The sequence below is a fragment of the Lissotriton helveticus genome, chromosome 8 (assembly GCF_964261635.1).
Source record: "Lissotriton helveticus chromosome 8, aLisHel1.1, whole genome shotgun sequence".
NCBI lineage: Eukaryota > Metazoa > Chordata > Amphibia > Caudata > Salamandridae > Lissotriton > Lissotriton helveticus.
Window position 1 is genome coordinate 1,453,565,294 of NC_136069.1, and position 26,924 is coordinate 1,453,592,217.

At 40.2% G+C, this 26,924-nt stretch overlaps 1 protein-coding gene across 2 annotated transcripts in view; it reads left to right on the top strand.

Annotated features, from left to right (window-relative positions):
• The window catches only part of BACH1 (BTB domain and CNC homolog 1), a 222,566-nt gene that overhangs the window by 106,351 nt on the left and 89,291 nt on the right, over window positions 1-26,924 (top strand). For both annotated transcript variants that reach the window (XM_078658391.1, XM_078658390.1), the window contains exon 2: window positions 22,881-23,165. In XM_078658391.1, the coding sequence (XP_078514517.1) occupies window positions 22,926-23,165 (240 nt within the window). In that variant the 5' untranslated portion in view covers window positions 22,881-22,925. The remainder of the gene's footprint in view (window positions 1-22,880; window positions 23,166-26,924) is intronic.

The window sequence follows — 26,924 nt, forward strand, 5'->3', positions numbered from 1 at the left end:
GTGTTTCTGTAAAGTTTAAATATGTTTTACATATTGAAGAATGAGTGGATGTATAAGTGTCTGAATGAAGGTTTTAGTAGGTGCGTGATTGACTGTATGAGTGAGTGATTAAATGCGTCTTACTGAATGCACGGGTTAGTGACTAAACTGTCTGAAAGTGTGCATCAGTATGTCTGTTGTTGTGCAAGCTGCTGCATGTGTTGATCAGTAGCTATATAAGTAGCTATATGGGTTATTGATTGGTTGCACAAGTATTTGTATGGGAGACTGAGTGTGTGTATGGCTGGCTGGGAGGTGTGTGACTCTGTGCAGATCAATGTGTACTTGTATCAGTGATTCTATAAGAGAGTAACTATGTGTTAGTATATGTTTCAAAAATGTAAGGTGTTCTGTGTTTAACTGTATAGATGAGAAAATGGAAGTGTGATTGATTCTTTTCAGGACTGACTAGGTGTGTGAGTAACTCCATGGATGAGTGGCAGAGTGTGAGTGTCTGTATAGGTGTATGAGTGCATATGATAGTGTTGTAAAGATGAGTGATTGTATGTATGAATGATTGTATGAGTGAATGTGTGTGTAGACATAGGAATCAGTGAGTGCGTATGTAGTAACTAGTATTGGTGTGTCAATGGTTTCAAAAATGATACTCTCTATTTAACACTGGGTGTAACGGAGGTTATATTACAGTGTGAGGAGATGCATTGTATTATCACATGAATGATATCATCAGTGATGTGATCATTGATGTCAAGTGAGATGTCATCAGTGATGTCATTTGAGATGTCATCAGTGATGTCATCAGTGATGTCACTGACCATGTCATGAATGATGTAATATGTGACATCATCAGCAGTGGATTGCGGGTGCGCGATATATAGTTAGTGTAACTAACTATATATGGAATTTCAATGGTTTTGTGTGAGTAAAATAAGGTTTTTTAAATGCTAATTCCTAACTATATATGGTCTATAACCTATGGTTTTTTCAGTGAATTTTCAAGGTTTTGTAAATGCTAATTCCTAACTATATATGGTCTATAACCTATGGTTTTTTCAGTGAATTTCAATGGTTTTTTAATAGCAAATATCATAAGCTGTCGAATGTCAAGTACGTGGTAAGTAAAAACATTTTCGTGTTTATGCACACTGATCTGCTTTGAATGCTGCCCCCCACCCCTCATTTCTATTAGGAGTACTCTCTCTTTGCAGATAGTGAAGGGTAGTTAACGCAGCCCTTTGCCCCCTTTGTAATCCGTCGTGCCTGCTTCTCTCTCCATTTGATTGATTGTTCTCTTTGGTTCATTCTCTATTTACAAACAAGCACAGAGTCAAAATACTCTGTTTAGTCTTTGCAGATAGCGAAAAACCGTGTAAAAAAACAAAAGGAATCGAGCAAAATCAGTAGGCCACTAATGGGATCTCTTTTTGACCTCGCTAAAATAGAAACATTAGGAACAACCTGTTGAAAATAGCAATGCGTATGTACATAAGCGGCGTTCATTTGTGTTCACAGTACCCCTTGTTGATTGTTTGAATCGAGCATTGAATTGTTCGAAGTTGGTTCTCTTAAGGATCTTCTCTGCCTGCAAACGAGGAAGAATAGGAATATTATCTCTCCCTTTGCAGATAGTGAAGGGTAGGTAACGCAAGCCTTTAACACGTCGTACCTATTTCATTCCTCATTGATTGATTGATTGTCCGAACATTGACTGTTTGGGAATTAGTTCTTTTTGGAGGTATTCCCTGTTTGCAAATAAACGTAGGAAAATCTTTGCAAGTAGTGAAAGGGTACGTAATGCGGACCTTTCTCCCCCGTTGTAATCTGTCATGCCTATCTACTCCCCACTGATTGATGCACCTGTTTCACCCGGACCATTTACTAGACATACGTCATCTGGCCCGACCAGAGAGCACCCCTAGTGAAAAGGACATATGCAATAATAACGAAGTGATCACTGTATCCTGTTAACAGAAACTTTAGCATGAAACAACCTGGAAAGAAAAGAATAGGAAATCGAAAATCAGTAGGCCACTGATGAACATGAACTTTTATTAAACAACGAACAAAGAAACGATAACATAACGTAATGATAAAACCTATTAATGTCCTAGAAACAAGAAAACGTTAGAAATATGCCAGTGGTGAGAGACCAGAAAAACAGTAAGAGAAACCAAATCACCCCTCGCTGTCCCACCGCCTGCCACGCCCAAAAAATCGATAGACTAGGGAAAATGCAAGTCAGTAGAACATCCGCCCCCACTCTGGAAACTTCCAAGGTGGGGCAGGGTTCCGGCTACGCCCAGCCGGGAGCAGCCCATGTAAGGCAGGTCCTGCTGCCACGCCTCGGCCAGGAGATCCTAACGTAGGGTGTAGCCGGAGGAGAGGCCGAGACCAGCGGGACCCGGCCAGGGGATTGCCTTTACAACGCTGAACAGTTGCAGGGGGGGGGGAATGTCTCCTCGACCCTCCCCTCTCTCTCCCAGTCCGGCCGCGGTGGCCCTTGAGAGTTGCAGGTAGTCCCGCCACATGCTCTTCCGGTCCGGCCACCAACGGTCGGGGGGCCGAGGCCGACGGGATCCGGCTGCAGCCGATAAACCAAGAAACCCGTTCATGGGGCCAGAGCCAGGGGCGTCCGGCCGACATCTACCGGAAGCCCGGCCCGAAGACGGACGGGACACTTCTTCTTTCTTGTATAATTGCTGCAACAACCCTGGGGGGGATGTCTGGCACATGCCTCCGACCCCCCCCCCCCCTCGTCCTCATCGCCTGGTCCGGCCATAACAAATCTCAAGCGAGACGCCGTGGGGTGCACTGGGAGGGAGAGACGGTGCGAACAGGCCTCTCCCGCCTCCCCAGGTGGAGGCTTCCCAGCTGCACCCTCAGCGCTCCAGGCGCCCGGAAAAGGGTTCTTCCACTGTGGCCATGCTGCAACGTCTCGCCCGGCAGGGTGGAGCCCGTCCGCTCATTTGACCCCGCGATCGCCAGTAGCTACCGAACTCTCAAAATGGCGGTCGACCTGGCAAGAGCGGGCCCAGCATAAAGAAATGGCCCGGTCACTGGTTGACTCCACCACCGTAGTCCTCCACGACCTTGAAGATTCTAGAGGAGCCGCGGGAGTCTCCGACCCCCGATGGGGAATGACTGCCATGATCACCCGTGGAGTGACGAAACTGTATCCGCGGGACGTCGGCGCCAGCCTCACTTTGAATTACTAGAATCCTGCAGACCTCACTTCCGGTGAAAGCACAGTGTGACCCGGTAGGAAAAATTGTTGCACCCCCTCCCCTTTTTGACTGATAGTTCAAACCACCGATCCTTTCCTTTGCCCTTTTAACGGAACTTTGGACTGCCTCCCCCTCTTTTACATTTTCTAGAGAAAACAAAACATTAACCACTACAATAACATAGCAGTTGACACCAGAACTGTTTTCAAATTGAAAACCAACAACATCTTCAACAGAATCCTTTTTGTTTCTGCTGTGACCCTGCTACAGCACAGGCATTGTCCCAAGCAGTAATTCTGCAATGCCGGTAAGAATAGCTGTGGTGCCTACTGGACTCACTCACCCCCGCGGCGCCCCACGCCGTTATTTGCTGGGCGGCAACTTGCTAGACATCACTTTCGTGCCATCTAGATTTCAGCGCGTTCTGCTGCCTTGGAACTATTCGCACAACAGACCGCTACTGACAAGAATATTTCATTATTGGTGCTGTCAATTTCAATAAATCTATTGGATAATTCAAAAGAAATTGCCACGGTCTCTTCGTTGTTTAAATGTTTTTACTGTTTTTGTTTTGTTGTATATATTTATATGTTATTAAAGTTTTATATTCCTACTACTTTGTTGGAGTGCTATATATTTTTAATGTGACACATAATTGTAAAAACTTTGATGTACAAAGAGTGATTCCTGGAATCTTCCGCTTCAGGCTCGGTCCCCTCCCCAATCACAATACAGGATAGTTTTCAGATAGTAGGAACACGTGTGGTGTGACGGATCTCATCGGGTGTGGGCCTTGATCTACTATAACTCCTTTGAAGAGGGGTGATTCTTTACAGCTGGGGCCATAAACTACATCTGCAGGGCTAGCTGATAGCCTGGACAATCGGACACAGAGGAAGAGGAGTGTCAGAGGGTGCGGTAGTGAATAGGGCGAAAGGGAGGTGTCGGGCGGGCACAGTGTGATTCTCAGGGAAGAGCAGCGCAGATGGGGGGAGGTTTATTGCCCATGCATAAGACAGAGAGCGGGGGTGACCAGTGCCTGGGGAAGATGCTTGCGAGGGTGAGGAGCCATGCTACGAATCGACAGCGTGCAGAGAGTGGGTCTGGTCAAGACATCTAAAATGGCTGCCGTGCACGACAAAAGTGTGGCATTTCAAAAAAGGCAAGATGGCGCAGACAATGTTTTTCAACACTTCCTCATTTCCTTCGAATCGAACGTTAACAGACGTTGGGGCATATTACCAAAGTTAAGCGATATTTATCGCTAACGATGCTTACCAACGAATTTTTTACCGCTAAGCATCATCAGAAATTATCGAAGATAAACCTTGCTATTATCAAGGTTTATCACAAATGCGATAATAAACGGCCGCAATGCATGAATATCGCTAAAAACTCAGCGATATTCATACATTACCGAGCTAATGCTCTTAGCCATGTTATCCACCTCCCATTGGATAACATGGCTAAGAACTGCTCAGGGCAGGTGTTACTTTTTGGAGATATTCGCGCTTAGCGCGAATATCTCCAAAAGTTGGTAATAGGAGATAGATATCTTGCATGTTGTAATGCAAGTTATTGTGGTATATGGAACTCATACCATAATCTCTCAGGAAAGCAGAAACTGATCCTTTTGGGACCGCCTAAAAAGGCCTAGGGGGTGAGGAGTACTCTACTTTGCCCCCTTTTCACGTTCCGAACTATTTTATTTTACTCTCTTCTGTAATTACAGAAAATAGCAGCGATAAGATGCATCGGAGACACACAGTGAGAGAAAGGAGGCCGGAGATGAAGAAGAGATGTCAAATACACATTGGAGATAATATAGTGGCAGAAGGGAAGTAAATATGAGTAAACTTACCATGTAACATAAAAATGTTGCACTCTATACTATAAGTCTCATTTTATACTACAATCACTTCGCTACAACCTCATAAATTAAAAATAAAAATGAATAATGTCTCAAACAATTTTTGATTTCTAAATATAAATTTATTCTTCAGAATTTTCTAAATTTGAAAGAACTAGTAACATGTCCTCATCAGCAATGTCCTCATGAAAAGTCTCCAATAATGATTCTTGTAACTCTATGGTCTCCAAACACTCGATAAATTCGCCATCAAGAGATTGATCAAAAAAATCATTCAAGTCATCTCCTCCTTCTGACAATATTTCATTATTGGTGCTGTCAATTTCAATCAATGTAGTGGAATCATTCAAGTCATCTCCTCGTGACAATATTTCATTATTGGTGCTCTCAATTTCAATCAATGTAGTGGAATCATTCAAGTCATCTCCTCCTTGTGACAATATTTCATTATTGGTGCTGTCCATTTCAATCAATCTAATGGAATCATACAAGTCATCTCCTCCTTGTGACAATATTTCATTATTGCTGCTCTCAATTTCAATCAACGTAGTGGAATCATTCAAGTCATCTCCTTGTGACAATATTTCATTCTTGGTGCTGTCCATTTCAATCAATCTAATGGAATCATACAAGTCATGTCCTCCTTGTGACAATATTTCATTATTGGTGCTCTCAATTTCAATCAATGTAGTGGACAATTCAAAAGAAATTGCCACGGTCTCTTCATTGTGAGCCATTTTATTTTGAAATTGCTTGCTGTAAATTGCAGAAAAAAATAATCACTTTCATTTATCGTTTTTAGTAATACATAATATAAAACTAACTTTATCAAGTATTTAGTATAACAGAAGGACTGCAAATAAATAACAGAAAACATTTTTCAAATTATCTTCAAGTGTACAACATAGTTCCCCTTACAAATTAACAACTCACCTTTTTAAAAGTAGGAAAAGTGTTAGTACTGTGTAAATCAAACACCAGAAATTCACCACCAAACATTCCTCACAAATGTACCTCAGACAGTAGTATCACAAAATGGCTGTGGTTTCCTCTCATTTGACATATATACATAACCAATTAACTTTCATCACACACAAATACAAAACCAAAGTAACATTTTAATTGGTTCTAAATTTCAACACTTTCAAATGTGTTTTCCCCATGCAATTTTCCATAGGACATTTACATACGTCTACAGCCTGAATGGCTGAACGGAATTACACCAAACTTGGCAAAATGGTACATCAAACCTAAGAGGTCAGGAAGGATCTACTATGCCCCCTTATGGTCATTTCCCCCTTCGCTTTGACCTCCTCTTGTCTCTCAATCCTACCGAGAGACAAGATGGCGGCCGCTACGGACTGTTTGGAATGTTGACAGACGCCGGAGAACCAATCAGCTTCGCAAAGCTCCGTAACGCGAAAAGTACGCGAAGCGGAGCGCTGTTACAGATATATATCTTTTTTTGAACGTTAATTTCTCAAAATCCACTGGAGCACATATATTGAGATCTAGCAAAGGCACATCGGGCTACCAGTCCCTACAATTTTGCCAACTTTCGTGCAAATCCATTCAGCTGTTCGATTATTATTATTTTTATTATTTTTTGCCCCGCGGGGCCCTTTTAAAACCTCCACATCAAACCTAGGGGGTGAGCGACAATGTACTATGCCCCCTTATGGTAATTTGCCCCTTCGCTTCGGCCTCCTCTTGTCTCTCGATCCTACCGAGAGACAAGATGGCGGCCGCTACGGACTGTTTGGAATGTTGACAGACGCCGGAGAACCAATCAGCTTCGCTTCACAAAGCTCCGTTGCGCGACAAGTACGCGTCCTGGGCCGCTGCCCGGTCCGCTGTTACAGATATATATCTTTTTTTAAACGTTAATTTCTCAAAATCCACTGGAGCACATATATTGAGACCTACAAAAGGCACATCGGGCTACCAGTCCCTACAATTTTGCCAAGTTTCGTGCAAATCCATTCAGCCGTTCGGGCTAAAAGTGAGGCCAACCGCCCTATGGAAATTAACATGGGAAAAACGCGTTTTGGGACCCCCCTTTTTTCTCGGCCCCCCCTTGACGAACCCCCCCAAAATTTTCAGGGGCTGCTCAGAAACAAAATGTGCCATTTTCCTGAAAATTTCAGCCAATTCCGTCCACAAACGCCAAAGTTATTAGACATAGAATTTTCAAAAAACCCATAGAGAAAAAATCCTAACTATATATACCTACTGGCGACCGCCAGTAGGTTATATATATATATATATATATATATATATATATATATATATATATATATATATATATATAACGCTTTTAAAATTGCACTAGTGGGACACAGTACTGACAGCTCTTCTAAAAGTGCATTCATTTGAATAGAGGACTGTGATGCAGAAAAAATATGGGAGCTACAGCACAAACTTACAAAAATGCAAAATATGCTTTTTGAAGTGCATTAACAGAGTTGGGCTTCGGCTTATTTTTTCCTTTGGTGTTGCCACGGCAAGATGCTCTGAACTTGCGTTGCAGAAGCTGCCCTGTCAGGGTTGGAGGCCCCCCTTTTCAGAGGAATTTGGAATTTGGCTGGATATATATTATATATATATATATATATATATATATATATATATATATATATATATATATATATATATATATATATATATATATATATATGCAGATACAAGAAATCACGCGGCACACTTCTTGGCAGTGAAGATTTTTAGTTTATTTCACAGGTCTAGCGCAAAACTCCTACGCGTTTCGAACAAACGTTCTTGGTCACGGCAGTGTTCTACATTAGTCCTTTTTTACTTTCCAAATTTTATACTCTCTCCCTTTAACTTTCAGGTTGATGCACTATGGGCCTTGTAGTTGAGTCAAAATAACTTTATTGTTTTTTATTTTTGTTTGTAAGTATGTTTCAGCTGGGGGTTATTGTGGGGATGCTTATCTAAAGCGATGCTCAGTAACACGTATAATCCTTTAGTAGGAAATTCATAACGTGTTGATTCACGGAAATACCGGGAAAATATACCATAAATGCTATTGATAAGCATAATGGTTCTGTGAGTATTCATTAGATGATGTTTCATTTGATTACTAGGGCTGAGTGCCCTTTACCCCACTTTTTGCCCACTATTATGCTGTTCGCTATTATAGGCCCTGTTGTTATTTACATTTGTGCATTAATCTATACAGTGGTTTTTACTGCGACCAAACAGTACATGCTTTATAAATATTGTCCTTTCAAATTTCATTTCTCAATTATTGCAGATGAACATGCATCTCCTCGTCTGCATTCAGACCCAACGGATGCTTTGTCTTGAATTTTCTTATAAGTCTGGACTCCAGTCTTCTCAATTTTAGTAGTCTATCCTCCCCTCGTTCTGTTGCCAGGCCCAAATATTTTATATCTTGCCAAGTCTTTCCAATATGAGTTTTGATGTGTTTTGCCATGGCATATGTGTTATCATTGTTCTGAATTGCCCGGATATGCTCAAGTATCCTCTTTTTCAAAGGGCATTTTATGCTGCCTATGTATTCCTTTCCACAGCAGCATCTCAACATATAGACTACAAATAAGGATTCGCAAGTTATCTTGGTCTTAATTATAAAGTCTTTTCCTGACGGGTCTCTCAGAATGGTAGTATTCTGTCCTATTTTGCAGGCCTTGCATGTCATACATTTTGTAAATCCATTGCTCCTCTTTTGGAGCCAATCTGCAGGTTTGTTTATTGAGAAATGGCTTTGCACCAAATGGTCCGAAAGATTTGGCGCTCTCCGATATGTGATTAGTGGACCCGTGCCAATGTCAGTTCCTATATCAGGATCTTTTAGTAGGACATGCCAGTATTTTGATAGAATTTTTTGAATTTTTTAACTTTCCTTGGTGTAGGTTACAATCATACGTGGTCGGTCCTCTTCTCCTTGTTTGGTCTGCGTGGGCTTTTCTTTATTTTGTGATGTTGTTATTGTTCCATCTCTATTTCCCTTATCCAGTGTTTCCAATCTTGTTTTCAATCTTGCTATTGCTTCCCCCTGTGTGATGTCCATATGTTTATATCCTCGTTCCAGGAAACGATCTTTAGTGTCTTTAAACTTATTTTCCATCTCCTCACTGGTTGAACAATTCCTCTTCATACGGAGGAATTCTCCATATGGTATGCTTTATATCAGTTTCTGGGAGTGAAAACTTAGTCCATGAAGGATGCTATTCGTTGCAGTCTTTTTTCTGTGTGTGGTTGTTTCTATCTTGTTGTTTTGCACAAAGACCTTAATGTCCAGAAATTCAATTTCTTTGGGACTGATAGTATACGTGAATTTTAATCCTTCTTCATTATTGTTCAGGATGTTGAAAAAGGTCTCAAATTCTGTCATCGTTCCCTTCCATAATAGGAACAAATTGTCTATAAAGTGCAACCATAACGCTACTTTGGCCATGTGTTGGCCATTTTCTTCTCTCCAAGCTACACTCCTCTCCCACCACCCCATCATGAGATTCGCATAGCTTGGAGAGAAGGAAACTCCCATGGCTGTTCCACATCTTTGTTGGTACATTCTTTGATTGAAGAGAAACACATTATTGTACAAACACATCCTGATCATGTCAAGTAACATTTTTGAATGTTCTCGTTCCGTGATTGGTCTCTGTTTTAAGAAGAATTCGATGGCTTTGATTCCTATGTCATGGCTTATGGAGGTGTAAAGAGACACCACATCTATAGTCACCAAAAGATATGATGGTTGCCATTCTGTATTCATTAGAATCTGTAAGAAATCTCCCGTATCTTTTATGTAAGATGTCAATGTTGGAACTATGGGAGCAATGAAATAATCCTCTAGAAAAAGAGAGTTTTCCCAACTCAACCCAGAAAGGACCGGGAAATAGCACAGTAAAAAAAGAAGAATTCCTTTCTGTGTGTTTTTAGACTCTTATATGTGAATTAACTACAAATAACCATTTGTTTAGACCGGTTTCATAATAATAAGGAGCCCTATGTAAAGATATGATCATACCATAAGCATGTGTGTATCTTAGTAATCATTTATTTTATATTAAAACAGACTTAAAATCAATACATATTTGTTTGTCAGACAATAAAATTTTTTGGGGGATTACATCCATTATTTACAATAACATTGCATACAATTACCTATTACACAATATACAATTATTGAAACATTTTGCCTTCTAATTTTGTACATAAAAATAGTCCGTGTGTCGACGCGTTTCGGTGCTTCGTTTATTAAGCTGCACCTTCCTCAGGACCGAATCATTTAAAAACAAAGAATCTTCTTTCTAAAAAAGATACATACAATTAATATCATTACACAATTTTGGGTCATTATCAACAATCTAGTGGGCTGATAGAATTAAAAGGTCATTAACAGATCTTACTTCTTAATAAGTTTGATTTTAAGGGTACCAGATGAGTTTCCCTGGGGTCACATTAGACGTGGAACTTCAGTTTCAGTTGTCTACGTCATCCGAAGTTCTGTATAAAAATATTGTTCAATTTTAGTCATAAGGTCTATCATTTTATTTTAATAGTGAGACTATAGGACCCGATATACACTTACTCGATACATGGGTTGCCGTGCTTTACTTTGATTTGCACCGATAATAGGACTCTCAGGCTTTATCAATTTCCACCTTTGTTGGCAGGGGGGTATTATGCCACCTCTGTCATGTCCTAATTGGATCCCTCTTTGTGGCCTTTGTTGGATCCTCTGTGCCTACATCATAAAAATAGATAATGTCAACACAGTAGTATCTATTTCTCACGGTTACAATTGTGAATTGCAGTTCCCTCTCTTTTTTACAATATTGGATCTGGTCAGCAATGACAGGAGTATATGTCATGCTTCTGCATATTTCTACAGATCTTTCATTATCTCCAAATTTATGAATAACACGATAGGTAACCCTTATTTAATACATGGGTTCCGCCAATATAGTCTTATCTCATTGTGCTATACCGATTGTGTTACCAGAGATAATTCAAAGAAAACGGCATGTGTCTTAACGCTCATCATTTTACAAGTTATACTATTCTCGATATCTGCCGTGAGGGGTTACTTATTCAAAAAGATATTATTGGTGCGTATATTGCCCGTCCATGTTATTAGAAACGGGGAATGTATCGCACATGTCTTATTCACCTATATTTAGGAGCCTCCCCAGCCAGACCGCGGATAAGACAGATTGTCCACATTATTTAAAAGTGCTCGCGAGTGGTTCACAACCCCCGTACTCGGCACACGCTAGCCTGTCTTATTTCCCTCACCTTTGCACCGTATAACAGCGGTTCCCCGTCCCGGTCTCACTGGTTCCCGGAGCACGATGAACTGCTTCGGAAACAGCGCGTTTATTTACCCATTCAGCCTCTCAGTCATTTAGTAAATGGAAAACAGGTGATTATTTCGATTCGTGTTTCCCTTTGTTGGCGCCATCTTAGTAGTTTATTGCGGTAGTTTAGGCCGTGTATTTTCATTCAAGGACGGACTAGGGCATCAGGTTTAACTATAAGCTCGTAATAGCTTTCCAAATTAATAGGGTTATACTATTTCGTGTATAGTTTAATGGCATAAGAATAAGACCCTAACTTCATCACATCTCACCACGCTTATTGATATAAGTGTTAAGTTTGTCGAGTATTGTTTATGTGGAAAAACCGCCGCCATGTTTGTAGTTTTCACTCGAACTACAAACCTGTGTTTCCTATTTTGTATATTTGGTAAGCCGTACTTTGTGCTGATAAATAATATTTTGGTGTCTAAAACATGACATGCCACAGCGTTTCTATTCATTAGAATTATCTAATCACATAATGTACCTGCATAATCGTATACACAATTCATGACGGTTCTAACATTCATTTTCATCGGGAAGTAAATTTGTAATAACATTCGGGGAAGCAAATTATTTTGCGTTTTTTAGCGAAATATTCACTGATCATCCTCAACAGTACTCATTTAAAACATGGTTCCGAATATTACACCAACCAAACCAATATTTGAATAAACGAATAAAGATCTATACATATGTTTAGTCAAAATCTGCAGTTACATGATATAGTTTGGTGTACACAACAGTTGTTTTCTCTCTCACTGTTTTCAACACGTGGAAATAAATGTCATTTTTTCCATTATATCACATTATTTATGTTTATAGAAAAAACTTTTTCAAGCATATTATTATTCCTTTACACCAGTGTTTGGTTGTCCCTCTCGGTGACTGACATATGGGTCCTATACAGATTGTTATTTATCCTTCTATACCATTGTGAACTTCCTCTATACAGTATCATTTTTATACGATTAAATATAATAGTGCATTGCCCACATGTCTCATATACAATCTTAACATTGACTTGGTCACGTATCTTATGATGGTTTTAACAGAAAATATCTATACATATGTATTTATCTAATGATCCTTTCCCACTCTTCTCTGCTGTTTAGCCCCTGAGTGTAGGTTCTGAATTTGGACATAAAGAACTGCTCTCTCTGTTTGCGTCTTTTTTCAGAATCACCCCCTCTTTGGGATGTCTTAATTTTTTCTAAGATAAACCACTTGAGTTCGTCCGCTTTATGATTTTCCGCCATCCAATGTTCTACCAATGGGGCGTTTTTTTTGTGATTCTTTAAGGATGATCTATGCTCAGTTAAGCGCAATCGCATCTCTCGGCCAGTTTCACCAACGTAGCCCTTTTGACAAGGGCATATTAGAAGGTATACAACATTGGACGTTCTACAGTTCACATGTTCATTCATCCAATGTGAAATACCTCCCAAATCAATTCTGTCTGTCTTCACAATTGAATTACAATGGGTACACGTGTCACATGGTAAATTTCCACGGATCGGTCTCCCTTGATCAATGCTCAACTGAGCACCCATTCTAGGTTCCCTATATGACTGAACCAAACAATTCCGGATTGTTCTGTTCCGCCTGTATGAGAAAATGGGTTTTGGTAATGGGTTCTCGCCTGTTTTGTTCAAAATAGACCAGTTTTTGTTGATAAGGTTTTTCAATCTAAAACTCATGCCATTATAATCAGATACCATCACAATCCCTGGGTCTTGTTGCTGTCCCTTGGATTTTTGTTCAAACAAGATTTCCCTGTTCTGGTATTTAGCTCTTTTGTAGCTTTCCCTGATCAATCTTTTTGGGTAGCCCCTCTCTAATAGTTTTTCTTTTAGATTTTTAGCATGTTTCTCAAATGTATTCTTATCTGTGCAGTTGCGTTGGATTCTAATGAATTGGCTATAGGGGATACCATCCTTCTGACATTTTGGATGGTAGCTAGTGTGATGGAGCAAAGTATTTCTGTCAGATGGTTTCACAAATAACTCGACACACAGTTTTTCTTCCACTACCTTGATCTTAATATCCAAGAAGTCAACTGCCACTTGACTCTTGTTAGCTGTAAATTTTAAGTTCAAGTCCCCACAGTTTAACCATTCAAGGAATGCATTTAGATCGTTTTCACTTCCTTCCCAAATAAAAAACACGTCGTCTATAAATCTAGACCAGTGTTTGATGTTCTCATAGAAGGGACTGACTTCATTGTAAATATGTTGTTTTTCAAAATTTCCTACATATAGGCAAGCTAAGCTGGGAGAACATGTGGCTCCCATGCTCGTGCCTTTGATTTGACAAAACAGATCTTTATTAAATAAAAAGATGTTGTTCATCAAAACAATTTGTGGAGAAGTGTGGCTCACTGGTTAGAGGAGGCAGACCTGGAAGCAGAGGTCAGCCCGGGACCAGGGTTCAATTCCCGGCTCGGCGGGGTCTTGAGTCCTAAAATGTCCATGGACTCGACAATTCTCGCTCCGGTGCCTACTCGATTCACGGGTTCACACTCTGCGACTCTGGGCAATAGCTTGCTTAATCTCCACAACGGCCCCTCGCGGCGGGATGCCTGGCTTTCACCTTGCGGATACCCTGCCGGGGTTATCTCACAGGGGAATACCAGGACGGGTTCCCTAAGCAAGCGCTTAGAAACCGCTCGGTGATTTGCGCTATATAAATTCCTGTACATTTACATTTACATTTCAATGTATTCAAGAATAAAGGTATTATGAGCTGAGAGGTCACCCTCCTCATTACTTAGAATATCACTCATCATGGTAATAGTGTCCTGCTGTGGTATATTTGTATACAAGGACTCAATGTCCAAGCACACTAACCACTGGGTTTCCTCATTAAAATCAATACCTTCCACTTTAGAGATCATGTCCGTGGTATCTTTTATATAAGATGGTAATTTTTCTACCAACGGACGGATAAAGTGATCCGCATACTTGCTTAACGGCTCTGTGATAGAATCTGTTCCAGAGACAATAGGCCGCCTGGGGGGATCCATCATGTTCTTGTGGACTTTTGGCAGTCCATATAGAGCAGGTATTTTAGGATGATCGTTTACCAAAAATCTAAATTCATCCTCACATATGACCAAGTCTTCCTTTGCTAAAGTGGCTACATCTCTCACTTTCTTTTTTAGTCTGTTCCATTCACCTAGATTGGAATTCCGATAATATTGTTTATGGTCAAGCAGGGACTGCATCTTAGTGTTGTAATCTTTGGTGTTAAGGATTACAACACTTCCTCCCTTATCTCCGGGTTTTATTGTTAATTCCTCACAGTTGGAGAGATTTTTTAAAGCATCCCTTTCTCCCCTTGACAGATTATTTTGAGTCCAATGCTTTTCTTCCAATAATTTCTCTAAACCTATGGATACTACTTTTTCAAAAGTGTCAACTTCTTGACTGACCATTGAGATGTTGGGATCGCAGGTGGATGGGGGTTTAAGGCCAGATTTGTTATCAGAAGGCCTATTTAATTTATCTTCAAAGAATTTCTTAATTCTAATTTTGCGGAAAAAGTCCCGTACATCCTTCTCCGTGGAATATCTACATCCAGAGGTGCTTGGGGCAAAACCCAGACCTTTTTCTAATACTGCAACTTCTTCCCTGGTAAGTACTTTATCCGACAGGTTTCTTATTGGTGCTTTTCTATCTATTCCCAGTCCTTCTGACTGCGGGTTCTCATATAGGGCCTTCTCATTATGCCTTCCTTTTGACGATAGCCCTGACGGCCCCTCCCCCGCGTCCTCAAGCCACGGGTCTGTCTCCTTTGTTGACCTAAAAAAACCTGATAATCGTGGAAATCTTCAGAGGTCCCTTCTTTGTGCTCATTTCGTTTTGTATTTTCTTGTACCCTCTCAGTCTCTGATTCACTAGTGTTATATGAAGTATCAGAGAATGTTACATTCTTTTTAAAATATCTATTCCTATTGTATTTGTACGGACGATTGTTGTATTCACTGGGCACTGGCTGATCATAATAATTCGTCTGTAAGTATGGGTATACCAGTTCTGTTTTAAAGTTGGCTATATCTTTTCTCAACTTATTTGATTTTTTGTTGATCATATTTTCTTGGTATCCACTAATATCTTCCTTTATCTCTGCTAGTTTCTTTATAGCGTCATCTAGAGCTGTAGATTCATTGAGCTCTTTTTCTAGCATTTCTATCTCTTCTCGTTCTATTACTATGATCTCTTGTGCAGTTTCAATTATAAGCAACATCCAGTCGCGACTGCATTGATTCGCGATTAGTGTCCAATTCTCCTTAAATCTTTAATTTTTAACAAATAGCCCCGGTTCATTGCTGATTTGTAGACCTTTGGGAATGATCCCCTTTTTGCAATACTGAATAATAAATTCTGAATGTAATTCAGTGCGAATCATTTTTTTCTTTAGATTCCACAGTTTATTCCACTTATCATCATCCCCTTTTGATAGGGTCACTGTGTTTATGGTTTTAGAAGCACCGCCTATGATTTTTTTAAAATTGGTCTTCTGAAAACCCAAAGGTACGTAGTGTATCCATGTTATTACTTGCAACTCTCCAGCTACAGGAGCAGTGAAATGACTCTAGAAAAAGAGAGAGTTTTCCCAACTCAACCCAGAAAGGACCGGGAAATAGCACAGTAAAAAAAGAAGAATTCCTTTCTGTGTGATTTTAGACTCTTATATGTGAATTAACTACAAATAACCATTTGTTTAGACCTGTTTCATAATAATAAGGAGCCCTATGTAAAGATATGATCATACCATAAGCATGTGTGTATCTTAGTTATCATTTATTTTATATTAAAACAGACTTAAAATCAATACATATTTGTTTGTCAGACAATAAAAACTTTTTTTTTGATTACATCCATTATTTACAATAACATTGCATACAATTACCTATTACACAATATACAATTATTGAAACATTTTGCCTTCTAATTTTGTACATAAAAATAGTCCGTTTGTCGACTCGTTTCGGTGCTTCGTTTATTAAGCTGCACCTTCCTCAGGACTGAATCATTTAAAAACAAAGAATCTTCTTTCTAAAAAAGATGCATACAATTAATATCATTACACAATTTTTGGTCATTATCAACAATCTAGTGGGCTGATAGAATTAAAAGGTCATACGTAAGTTTTCTTTTTTAGAGGAAAGGAAGCTGCTCTATCATGAGCAGCAAACACCACGCTAGAATCCAGGTGGACGTGGATATCAAAGATCAAGAGGAAGGGGCTCACAATACTCAGGAAAACAGAGCGCAAAACAATATGAAGCAACCGACAAAGGAGGAAGGTACAACCTGAGATCAAGACCAGTGAGGAGCTAATTACAAAGAAAAAAGCAACACCAAATCTGGTAATAAATTTATCAAGATACAACCTATCGAAAGAGGAAATTAAACTACTCAACAAAGGCCTATCCTTCTGACCTAAAATTCATCATGAAGAAGTTGATACAAAAATAGAACTATACCAATATATAAGGAAACTTAAACTAAAAAAGTTTTTTGCGAGAAAAACATTGAATCCACAATCGATCTAAAGACAAGAAATCACTTCAGAAAATCATACAAATTCAATGGAAGAAATAGTTGACCCATCCATCTTACAAACTACTCAAAGACAAACCATCACAAAAGAGAGTGATATATATAATATCGAAGATGTTCCCCATTTACGCATTGCTTATGAACTTGCGAAAGAAGTGACAGGTTCCCAAATAACAGAAACCCAAATTCTTGAGGAAATGGAAGTTACAACAGACAAAAGAATTGCAACCACCTTTAAAGCCAAATCAAAATTTTATCCTACTCTCCACCCGGGAAATAAAATTGATCTTTTTTATGACCTAGTAATGAGTGATATTGAGAAGATGAAAAATAACACTTACTCAGATGACAAGGAAAATCTTTCAAAAAAAGAACTAGCAGCTATCCACTCATTAAAAAATAACACCATGATTGAAATTAAACCTGCGGACAAGGGCGGGAACATCATAATAATGGCCAAACAATAATATACTGATGAAGCCCTGCGCCAATTAAATGTGAGTAAAAACTATGAACTGTTAACAAACCATCCTATTCCGGAATTCATATCGGAGTTGGAAACAAAATTAAATCGTTGGCAACAAAAAGGTTTAATCACAGAAAACGAAAAGAAATACCTCATGGTGGAAAATCCTATCACACCAACAATGTACTTTTTACCCAAAGTGCACAAAACATTGAATAGACCGCCTGGAAGGCCAATAATTTCAAGTTGTTGAGGATTATATGAGAACATTGCGAATTATGTTGATTATTTCATTGCTCCCATAGTTCCAACATTGACATCTTACATAAAAGATACTGGAGATTTCCTAAAGATTCTAATGAATACAGAATGGCAACCATCATATCTTTTGGTGACTATAGATGTGGTGTCTCTTTACACCTCCATAAGCCATGACATAGGAATCAAAGCCATCGAATTCTTCTTAAAACAGAGACCAATCACGGAACGAGAACATTCAAAAATGTTACTTGACATGATCAGGATGTGTTTGTACAATAATGTGTTTCTCTTCAATCAAAGAATGTACCAACAAAGATGCGGAACAGCCATGGGAGTTTCCTTCTCTCCAAGCTATGCGAATCTCATGATGGGGTGGTGGGAGAGGAGTGTAGCTTGGAGAGAAGAAAACAACCAACACATGGCCAAAGTAGCGTTATGGTTGCGCTTTATAGACGATTTGTTCCTATTATGGAAGGGAACGATGACAGAATTTGAGACCTTTTTCAACATCCTGAACAATAATGAAGAAGGATTAAAATTCACGTATACTATCAGTCCCAAAGAAATTGAATTTCTGGACATTAAGGTCTTTGTGCAAAACAACAAGATAGAAACAACCACACACAGAAAAAGACTGCAACGAATAGCATCCTTCATGGACTAAGTTTTCACCCCCAGAAACTAATAAAAAGCATACCATATGAAGAATTCCTCCGTATGAAGAGGAATTGTTCAACCAGTGAGGAAATGGAAAATAAGTTTAAAGACACTAAAGATCGTTTCCTGGAACGAGGATATAAACATATGGACATCACACAGTGGGAAGCAAAAGCAAGATTGAAAACAAGATTGGAAACACTGGATAAGGGAAATAGAGATGGAAAAATAACAACATCACAAAATAAAGAAAAGCCCACGCAGACCAAACAAGGAGAAGAGGACCGACCACGTATGATTTTGACCTACACCAAGGAAAGTTACAAAATTCAAAAAATTCTATCAAAATACTGGCATGTCCTACTAAAAGATCCTGATATAGGAACTGACATTGGCACGGGTCCACTAATCACATATCGGAGAGCGCCAAATCTTTCGGACCATTTGGTGCAAAGCCGTTTCTCAATAAACAAACCTGCAGATTGGCTCCAAAAGAGGAGCAATGGATTTACAAAATGTATGACATGCAAGGCCTGCAAAATAGGACAGAATACTACCAATCTGAGAGACCTGTCAGGAAAATACTTTATAATTAAGACCAAGATAACTTGCAAATCCTTATTTGTAGTCTATATGTTGAGATGCTGCTGTGGAAAGGAATACATAGGCAGCACAAAATGCCCTTTGAAAAAGAGGATACTTGAACATATCCGGGCAATTCAGAACAATGATAACACATATGCCATGGCAAAACACATCCAAACTCATATTGGAAAGACTTGGCAAGATATAAAATATTTGGGCCTGGCAACAGTCCCAAAACAAGAACGAGGGGGGATAGACTACAAAAATTGAGAAGACTGGAGTCCAGACTTATAATAAAATTCAAGACAATGCATCCGTTGGGTCTGAATGCAGACGAGGAGATGCATGTACATCTGTAATAATTGAGAAATGAAATTTAAAAGGACAATATTTATAAAGCATGTACTGTTTGATCACAGTAAAAACCACTGTATGGATTAATGCACAAATGTAAATAACAACAGGGCCTATAATAGAGAACAGCATAATAGTGGGCAAAAAGTGGTGTAAAGGGCACTCAGCCCTAGTAATCAAATGAAACATCATCTAATGAATACTCACAGAACCATTATGCTTATCAATAGCATTTATGGTATATTTTCCCGGTATTTCCGTGAATCAACACGTTATGAATTTCCTTCTAAAGGATTATACGTGTTACTGAGCATCGCTTTAGATAAGCATCCCCACAATAAGCCCCAGCTGAAACATACTTACAAACAAAAATAAAAAACAATAAAGTTATTTTGACTCAACTACAAGGTCCATAGTGCATCCCCCTGAAAGTTAAAGGGAGAGAGTATAACATGTGGAAAGTAAAAAAGGACTAATGTAGAACACTGCCGTGACCAAGAACGTTTGTTCGAAACGTGTAGGAGTTTTGCGCTAGACCTGTGAAATAAACTAAAAATCTTCACTGCCAAGAAGTGTGCCGCGTGATTTCATGTATCTGCAACTAAACAGAGACACGCTCCCGGTCTCGAACGCGGGCACCGACATACTGAGTTCCCTCTACGACGGGGAAAGTTGAGAAGAAATATATATATATATATTCTAAAGAATGATGATTCATCCCAGATCTGGGTGTGAGTGTTTGAAAAGTTTCAGCGCTCCGCCCATCATCTGCTTGTGTTTGCTTTGTCCACCCTAAGTTGGCAAGGTATGCACAGATGTGGGTCCCTTGCTCACTTTGCCACTGGATTCAAGCTAGCCTGGCTGATGAGGGGTATTACCCCCAAACCGGTCCCAGGATGCTTGTTTCCAGTTCAGGGAAGACCTGGCTTGGCAGTTCGGCCTGGATTGTTTCCATGAGGCACAGGGTCAAGACTGATCTGCATATAGCTGGGTCTGAACTGAGGTGGCGAAGTGAGCTAAAGAACGATGATGGATTCAACCCAGATCTGTGACTGGGTGTGATTGTCTGAGAAAGTTCAGCAGTCCGTCCATCATCTCCTTGTGTTTGCTTTGCTACACCTTCTAGTTTAACACATAGCCAGCAAGACAACAAAAAAATAACTAAAACTTTTTAAAAGAAAGCCAAAGAGAGAGAGAGAGATAGAAAAAGGGCAAATAACAGGACTGAAAATGATGGCCTGACAGGAGGAGGAAGAGTATCAGTCCGTCCTGGGCAAGGCAACACATGAGCAGCGGAGCAGGCACTCGGAGCCAAAGTAACTGGTGCTCATGTAAAGTGCACAAATACCTTTGGGGCCAGTTCGCGCGATAGGAAAAACCAGCAAAACAATTATGCCGTGAAAATAAATTCTGATCCGAGCACAAAATGTCTGCAAGGGAAAATGAAGAGGATTTTCTCCCGGCCACGCATCGGACCATTTCTGGCATCTGCAACTGCTAGGAAGGGTCTTTTTTGCACCTTACCAGTACAGTAGTGAAGGAACAAGAGGGGAGGAGACAGGCAGCCGTTTTAGAAGAGGATTCGTAACGTGACTGATCGCCCACATCTATAAAAATAAAATAAAGCGATGTGCCCTGCTGATGAAGCAACAAAAGTTTAATAAAAATAAAACTCATAAAAAAAGACATTCCATGAAGCTCCCACCATCTGGTTTCTCCAAAAGAAAACAAAAAAAGTGCAAAAAACGTAACGTGATAAAGGATCAATAATACTTGTAACAGGGCTAGTTGCCAGGGACAGGAACCACCCACAGAAAGGAGGAACAAATTTAACAACTGGCCAATGAAAGCAAAGGAATTTAAATAAGCACACATAGGAACGAATGGGGAGCGAGAGGCATGATTAATGCAGCGTGAGGAGATACAACATGCCTCGCAGATCAGCGCATGCACGCTGCGCTAGGCTCGACCCAAAAAAGGGGTTTAGTGCCTGTCGGCTTCTGTAGCATTATTGCTCCTGCCGATTGAGCCTGCAGCACATCATGGGTCTTTTGCCTGCTAATCGGACAGTGGTTAATGTGTGATTTGTTGTTGTTTTGCATTTCCTTATAGCTGTTGTACTTTCAAAGATAAATATAAACGAAGGCTGTTGAATATTAAAGTCAAGAAAATTAAAACATATTCCTCACTTTTGAGTACTGACAAAATTGGTGGCCCCTAAATTGTGAATGTTTTCTGTATGCCAGGAGTGAAGCGCTGCATTTCTACTTTTTGTGAAAGTGTAACTGGGCTATTCTAGATAGATATAGGCACCTTCACGTTGAGAAATGTGCTGTTTTTAATATGACTGGTACTTAATGATGATATCACATTTGCAGCCCGATCAGTATTTTTCAATGTGACTCAAAACTCCGAAGAGGCTCCCAAATATGGTTCTAAATTTTAATAAAATGTGGGCTGACTTTGAATGCTATTCGTGCACCTACGTTAATGACCACATTTACAAGGGGGATATCCATTTTCTGATTTACAAAACCAGTGATTATGGGATTTTGCCGTAGCAAATGACATTTGAGGGCTAATTTGCTCCCTCTGGTGGGTTTTAGATTGGTGGATGTTTGACAAGGGCATGCATCACTCTTTTTCAGGTCGTTTCCACCCCCCCCCCCCCCCCCCCCCACATTCAAATTTACTTCTGTCTAGGGCAGGAGGAAATGGTTATTCAGGGTTTTAGTGAAGAGGAACACAATTTACTATGGTCAAGAAAGGGATTTGTACATGATGTCGAAGCAAAAATAACATTTTAACGTGTAAATGTGCTTATGCACCACCTTTCTGTATGCTGATTGCAGAAGTGCCCACCTACTGCATTTATGCTGAAATATTCTTTCTTGTGGGCCCTCCTGGGAAACTTCAGCAGTCGCAGAATCCCACTTACATTCCTGATATTTTTGTGATAGTCCTCAAAAGTAATCTATTTACTCCAAATATAGGGGTTATGGCTATAGTTCTAAATTTCTGTTTTATTGGCAGGGACTTCGTGAACCACCTGGCCTCTGGCCATTATTGTGAATGACAATGCAGCAGCGATGTTGTGTGTCTGACAATTCGGCACTTCTCTACATAGCATGTGTAGTTAAAATATCTTGGGCTCTAAAAACGTTTTCGTAAAGAGAGAAAAATGAGGACACCTGAAGTGTGAAACTGTTTATATTTAATAAATCAGATTTTCAACAAATCAATTGTAAATGCAGTTGGAATTGCAGTTTGAGGTTCTGAATCCCTTTTCTCGTTGAGCAATTTTGGAACACACACTGCCATTGCCTGAGTATCTGTTACCTGACGCAGTACCAAGAGAAATACAGTAAGATGAATGGGGATAAAGCATGACATTTACTAGCATTTGTACACCACTTTATTGTTCTAGTTGTTTTAGTCGTTCTGACATGACCCCCGTCAGTGCACAGTGTTTCCTAGCATGTTTCACTAAAATACAGTATATTTGGATTCACAATCATTTCAAACCCTTTGGCTTTCCTATAGGTGTGATGGGTAACTGAAGTATGTGCGAGCCATTGATGGAACAGAATGTCTGGGAGCAGTGAGAAGAGCTCGGTGTTTGCCTATGAATCTTCTGTGCACAGCATCAGCGTCCTCCTCCGTCTCAATGACCAGAGAAAGCAAGGCCTCTTATGCGATGTCACCATCCAAGTGGAAGACCAGAGTTTCCGGGCTCACAGGTCCCTGCTTGCAGCCTGCAGTGACTACTTCCTCACACGGATCGTAAACCAGCATGACACAGATCTTGTTATTTCTCTTCCTGAACAGGTGAGATTTGTCTGAATGAGCAGTTACGCAGTCGGAGCAGAAAATTAGTATTTCAGGTCCATTATTTAAAGTGGTCTGCTGGTATCTGTGGGGACAAGTAGAATGAAATGGTTTGTAGATTTGCAAAGGCGAGTGATGTCTGTGGATAATGTTTAGTCATTCAGAGAGTGGGACTTGTTCCTAATGTTTTTTGGGGTGTAGTTTCATTTTAGTACTTTTTGGTGCACATACGCGCAATTACCAACTGATGCTTTCTCTACTGCTAACGTTACCAGTGTGCTATTTTTGATCACCAACACGCGCCTTAACAACCAACATGAGTTTGTATGACCATGAGTTTTTTGTGTGCATTGATTATCATAAAATTTGGCATGTTTTGTGCAGTTGTTTTTTTTTTATTTATCATTCCCTTTCACTTCCCTTAAAGCATGAGCCATGTAAGCGTTTATCAAATCTTAAAGTGGAACTGGAGTTAAAATGTCGAACAATCCTGTTGGAGTTAAAGGCAACGGTTGCTATAGGGGTTTAAAAAATAGCATTGTTTTGCTAGGTGACGGCCAGTTTCGGACATTAACATTTCTGAGAAGAAACCTCTACATTCCAAAGGAAGGTGGCAGGCCGTGTTTTAAATCTTTTAATTTGGAGATGTCATGGACTTTGTGTCTGACATAAATATACTCCTTACCCTCTCTGGATGAATTCTATTTTCTCAAGGTTCTCCAAGCAAGTAGTTGACAGTTGTAATGACAGAGATTGGCCTGCGCCATTCCATCTGGTTGGCGCGAGTCAATCCCTGGCAAGCGACCACTTGAACGAGGACAGGTATTGTGATGTATTCCCATCTTCCCTTTCCCATTGGTCACCCGCTCCCCTCACCACCCCACGTTCCATAGCTTACAGTTTAACTGACATTACCTGCCAGTTGTACCAGAGATGTGAGATGCATTAGATGTGTTATGGGGCTCGTTGTAATAAACTTAATCTGACGAACCTCAAGAAGTTTCCAGCTTCGTTTCTACAACAGTCAACTCCTTTTTCAACTGGAGACGTGAGAGTAGTCTCTAAGGGATGCAGAGTTCCCTTCTGTAGCAGGCCCTACCTTGGTTGTTTCAAGTCACTGGGTCTTCAGTTCTAGTGTATTAGCAAGATTCTTCTCTTTTAATTCAGTTTTCTTACTTTGGCTTCTTTTTTTTGTTCCTTGACTTTCTTGACTCACATGAGCAAGTCATTGTTTCTCTCTAGCCTTTTTTTCTACTTCTGAAACTCTCTAACTTCCCTTGTTCTCTACAACTCCATCCTAGCTTCATAAGTATGTGAATGCAAGCAATACTCATTGACGGGGCTAGTGACCGAAACCGGGAGTGCTGGTGCCAAAAGCACAGGTAGGCGCCACAGATGTCTGAGCCTGTGGGGCTAGACCTTCTTTAATTCTGAACTGGTGACAAGTTGAGCTTTTTGTTATTTCATATACTCCAGGTTCAGTCTGTTTTAGGTGGTCTTTTATAATTAGCTGGCCTTACTCTCCTTGCGCACCGCAGCTCTTCAGTCAGTAGTCATAGCTTCACCCCACAGCTTCTTGAAAAGTACAGGCTAACTTCCATTTTACTATACACTTTTATTGAATGTACTACATTTATTGTTTGGTATCCGGTATTATCTAAATCCTGGGATTTTACTATTCACCTCTTACAACAGTCTCAAGCTCAACTCCAGTGCACTGTGCAATCTTTTGAATAAGTATTGCCTGTTATCCCTGGAAACATAGACCCCCGTATTATAGTAAACTCACTGAATGCCAAGAACCCGTTTTTGGGTTTCACATTCCAGGAGTCCTATAGGTGACAAATGGAGGCATGATCTCGAAGCATGGTTTACACAGATAAAGTTAACACTTGAACTCTGCCAGTACATATGCTGTTCACACTGTGTTTGTAGCACATTTTTAATATTAAGGCGTATATTGATGATTAAAAGTTTTAGAACAGTCACAATGTTTCGCTTTGCATCACAGGAAGCTAATTTCAGCCTACTTAAATGCAAACAGCCTGACTCTTTCATCCATGCAGGTAAACCCCATGTTCCTTAAGTTCTCTGCAGAAATAATGGCGTGTGTACTACAAGTTGCCAAGCAGGTGTGATTTCCTGTCTGAAGAGAAAGCCAAGGATCTGTTCAAAATTCCTACTGTATGTGTGGTTGCATGCTCAGCTGAATGTTGATGTGACTAACAACTGTGGGACACAGATTGTCTGGGTTTCTTTCGGACAATTTCAGGGATCTGTATGTGATAGAACAGTGTCAGCTGTAAATCGCCATGGACATGGTCCTCAGCTGCTGGAGCACATGGCTATGAGGTAACCGATGTAATCATGGGGGTCAGCTTCAGGAGACCAATATAATGGGTATGGCCAAATCTTTGTCACGTTCGGCAACCAGACCACTGTGAAAAACATAACACTTTCTCTTGGCCTCATAGCAGTATTTATTACTTTAGTTGATAATGTCAGGCTGACAGAAAGGAAAAGGGGAATAGGGGGCAAAGGGTAGAAGATTTAGTAAATCTTTAGGAAGATTAGCTGATCAATCCCATTGCAGAACCTTGGGAAGAGAACTCTCATATCAGTTTTGTATGCATGAGAATAAGGTTACCCCTGTGTTAAGTCCAACGCAACCTCAAGCTCTCTTCCGATGTTCTGCAGTACCCACCAGAGTCCTGCATCTAAGTTAAGGACCAGGTCCCAAAGAAACCCCAATTGCACAATGTTGTAGCAGGTAATATAGTAATCCTAGCAGTCTGAGAAAAGACTTGAGGGACAACCCGTTATCTCAGGTGAAGCATATCCACAAAGGGAGAGCACAACAGAACAACAAAATAGGGAAAAAATTAACAAAAGTGAAAAACAGGCAGCCTGATGTAACTCATAAGTTGTTGACTCGAAAAGGCACAGTCTAAAGGCCAGTCAGTAGTTATGCCTATAAAGCGGAGTCTGACGAGAAAGTGTAAACATAACAGGAGCCCTTCGGTGGATCCCATTAGGTCCATCCACCAGAAACCCAATGGTATGCAACCTCCTGTCCAGCGATATGCCTAGAAAGTGCCAGAGGCCCCTTTACCACAATCACCATGTATCTGACAAGCACTCTCTCCTTTCTATGATGTGAACCCCAAAGCAAAGCTTCAGCATTCCAGCTAGATGGTCCATTGATCAGGGGCTTCCTGTAGTCTCTTATACTCCGATTGTCAGCAGGGCTTGAGTTAGGACTAACAAGTATGCCTGAAGCCTCGAAACACAGTACATCACCACAGAGAAAGTTGAAGAAATATGACAATCTATTTAGATATATAAATATGTTTAAAAACTCGACAGTGCATATATACTTAGTCATTACAAACAATGCTTCTCGGGGTATGGAGATGAGGTTTTTATTATATATACATCCTGGTACATTGAACTATGCTTGCTTTTATAAGCAGATAAATTAATATAAGTGGAAAGATAAATAAATAAATTGTATACTTTGCCACAAGATACATGTGTCTGTCTAGAAAACTTCACCGAAGCCAACAAAGTCCTGGACATATCCCAATCCGGATTCCGCAGCAACCAGAGCACTGAGACCGCCCCACTCACCACCACCAACGACATACACTCCCTCCTCCACCAAGGCCAAACGACAGCCCTCAACCTCCTGGACCTCTCAGCTGCCTTCAACACCGTCTCCCACAGCACACTAGCCACCAGACTCCACAACGCTGGCAT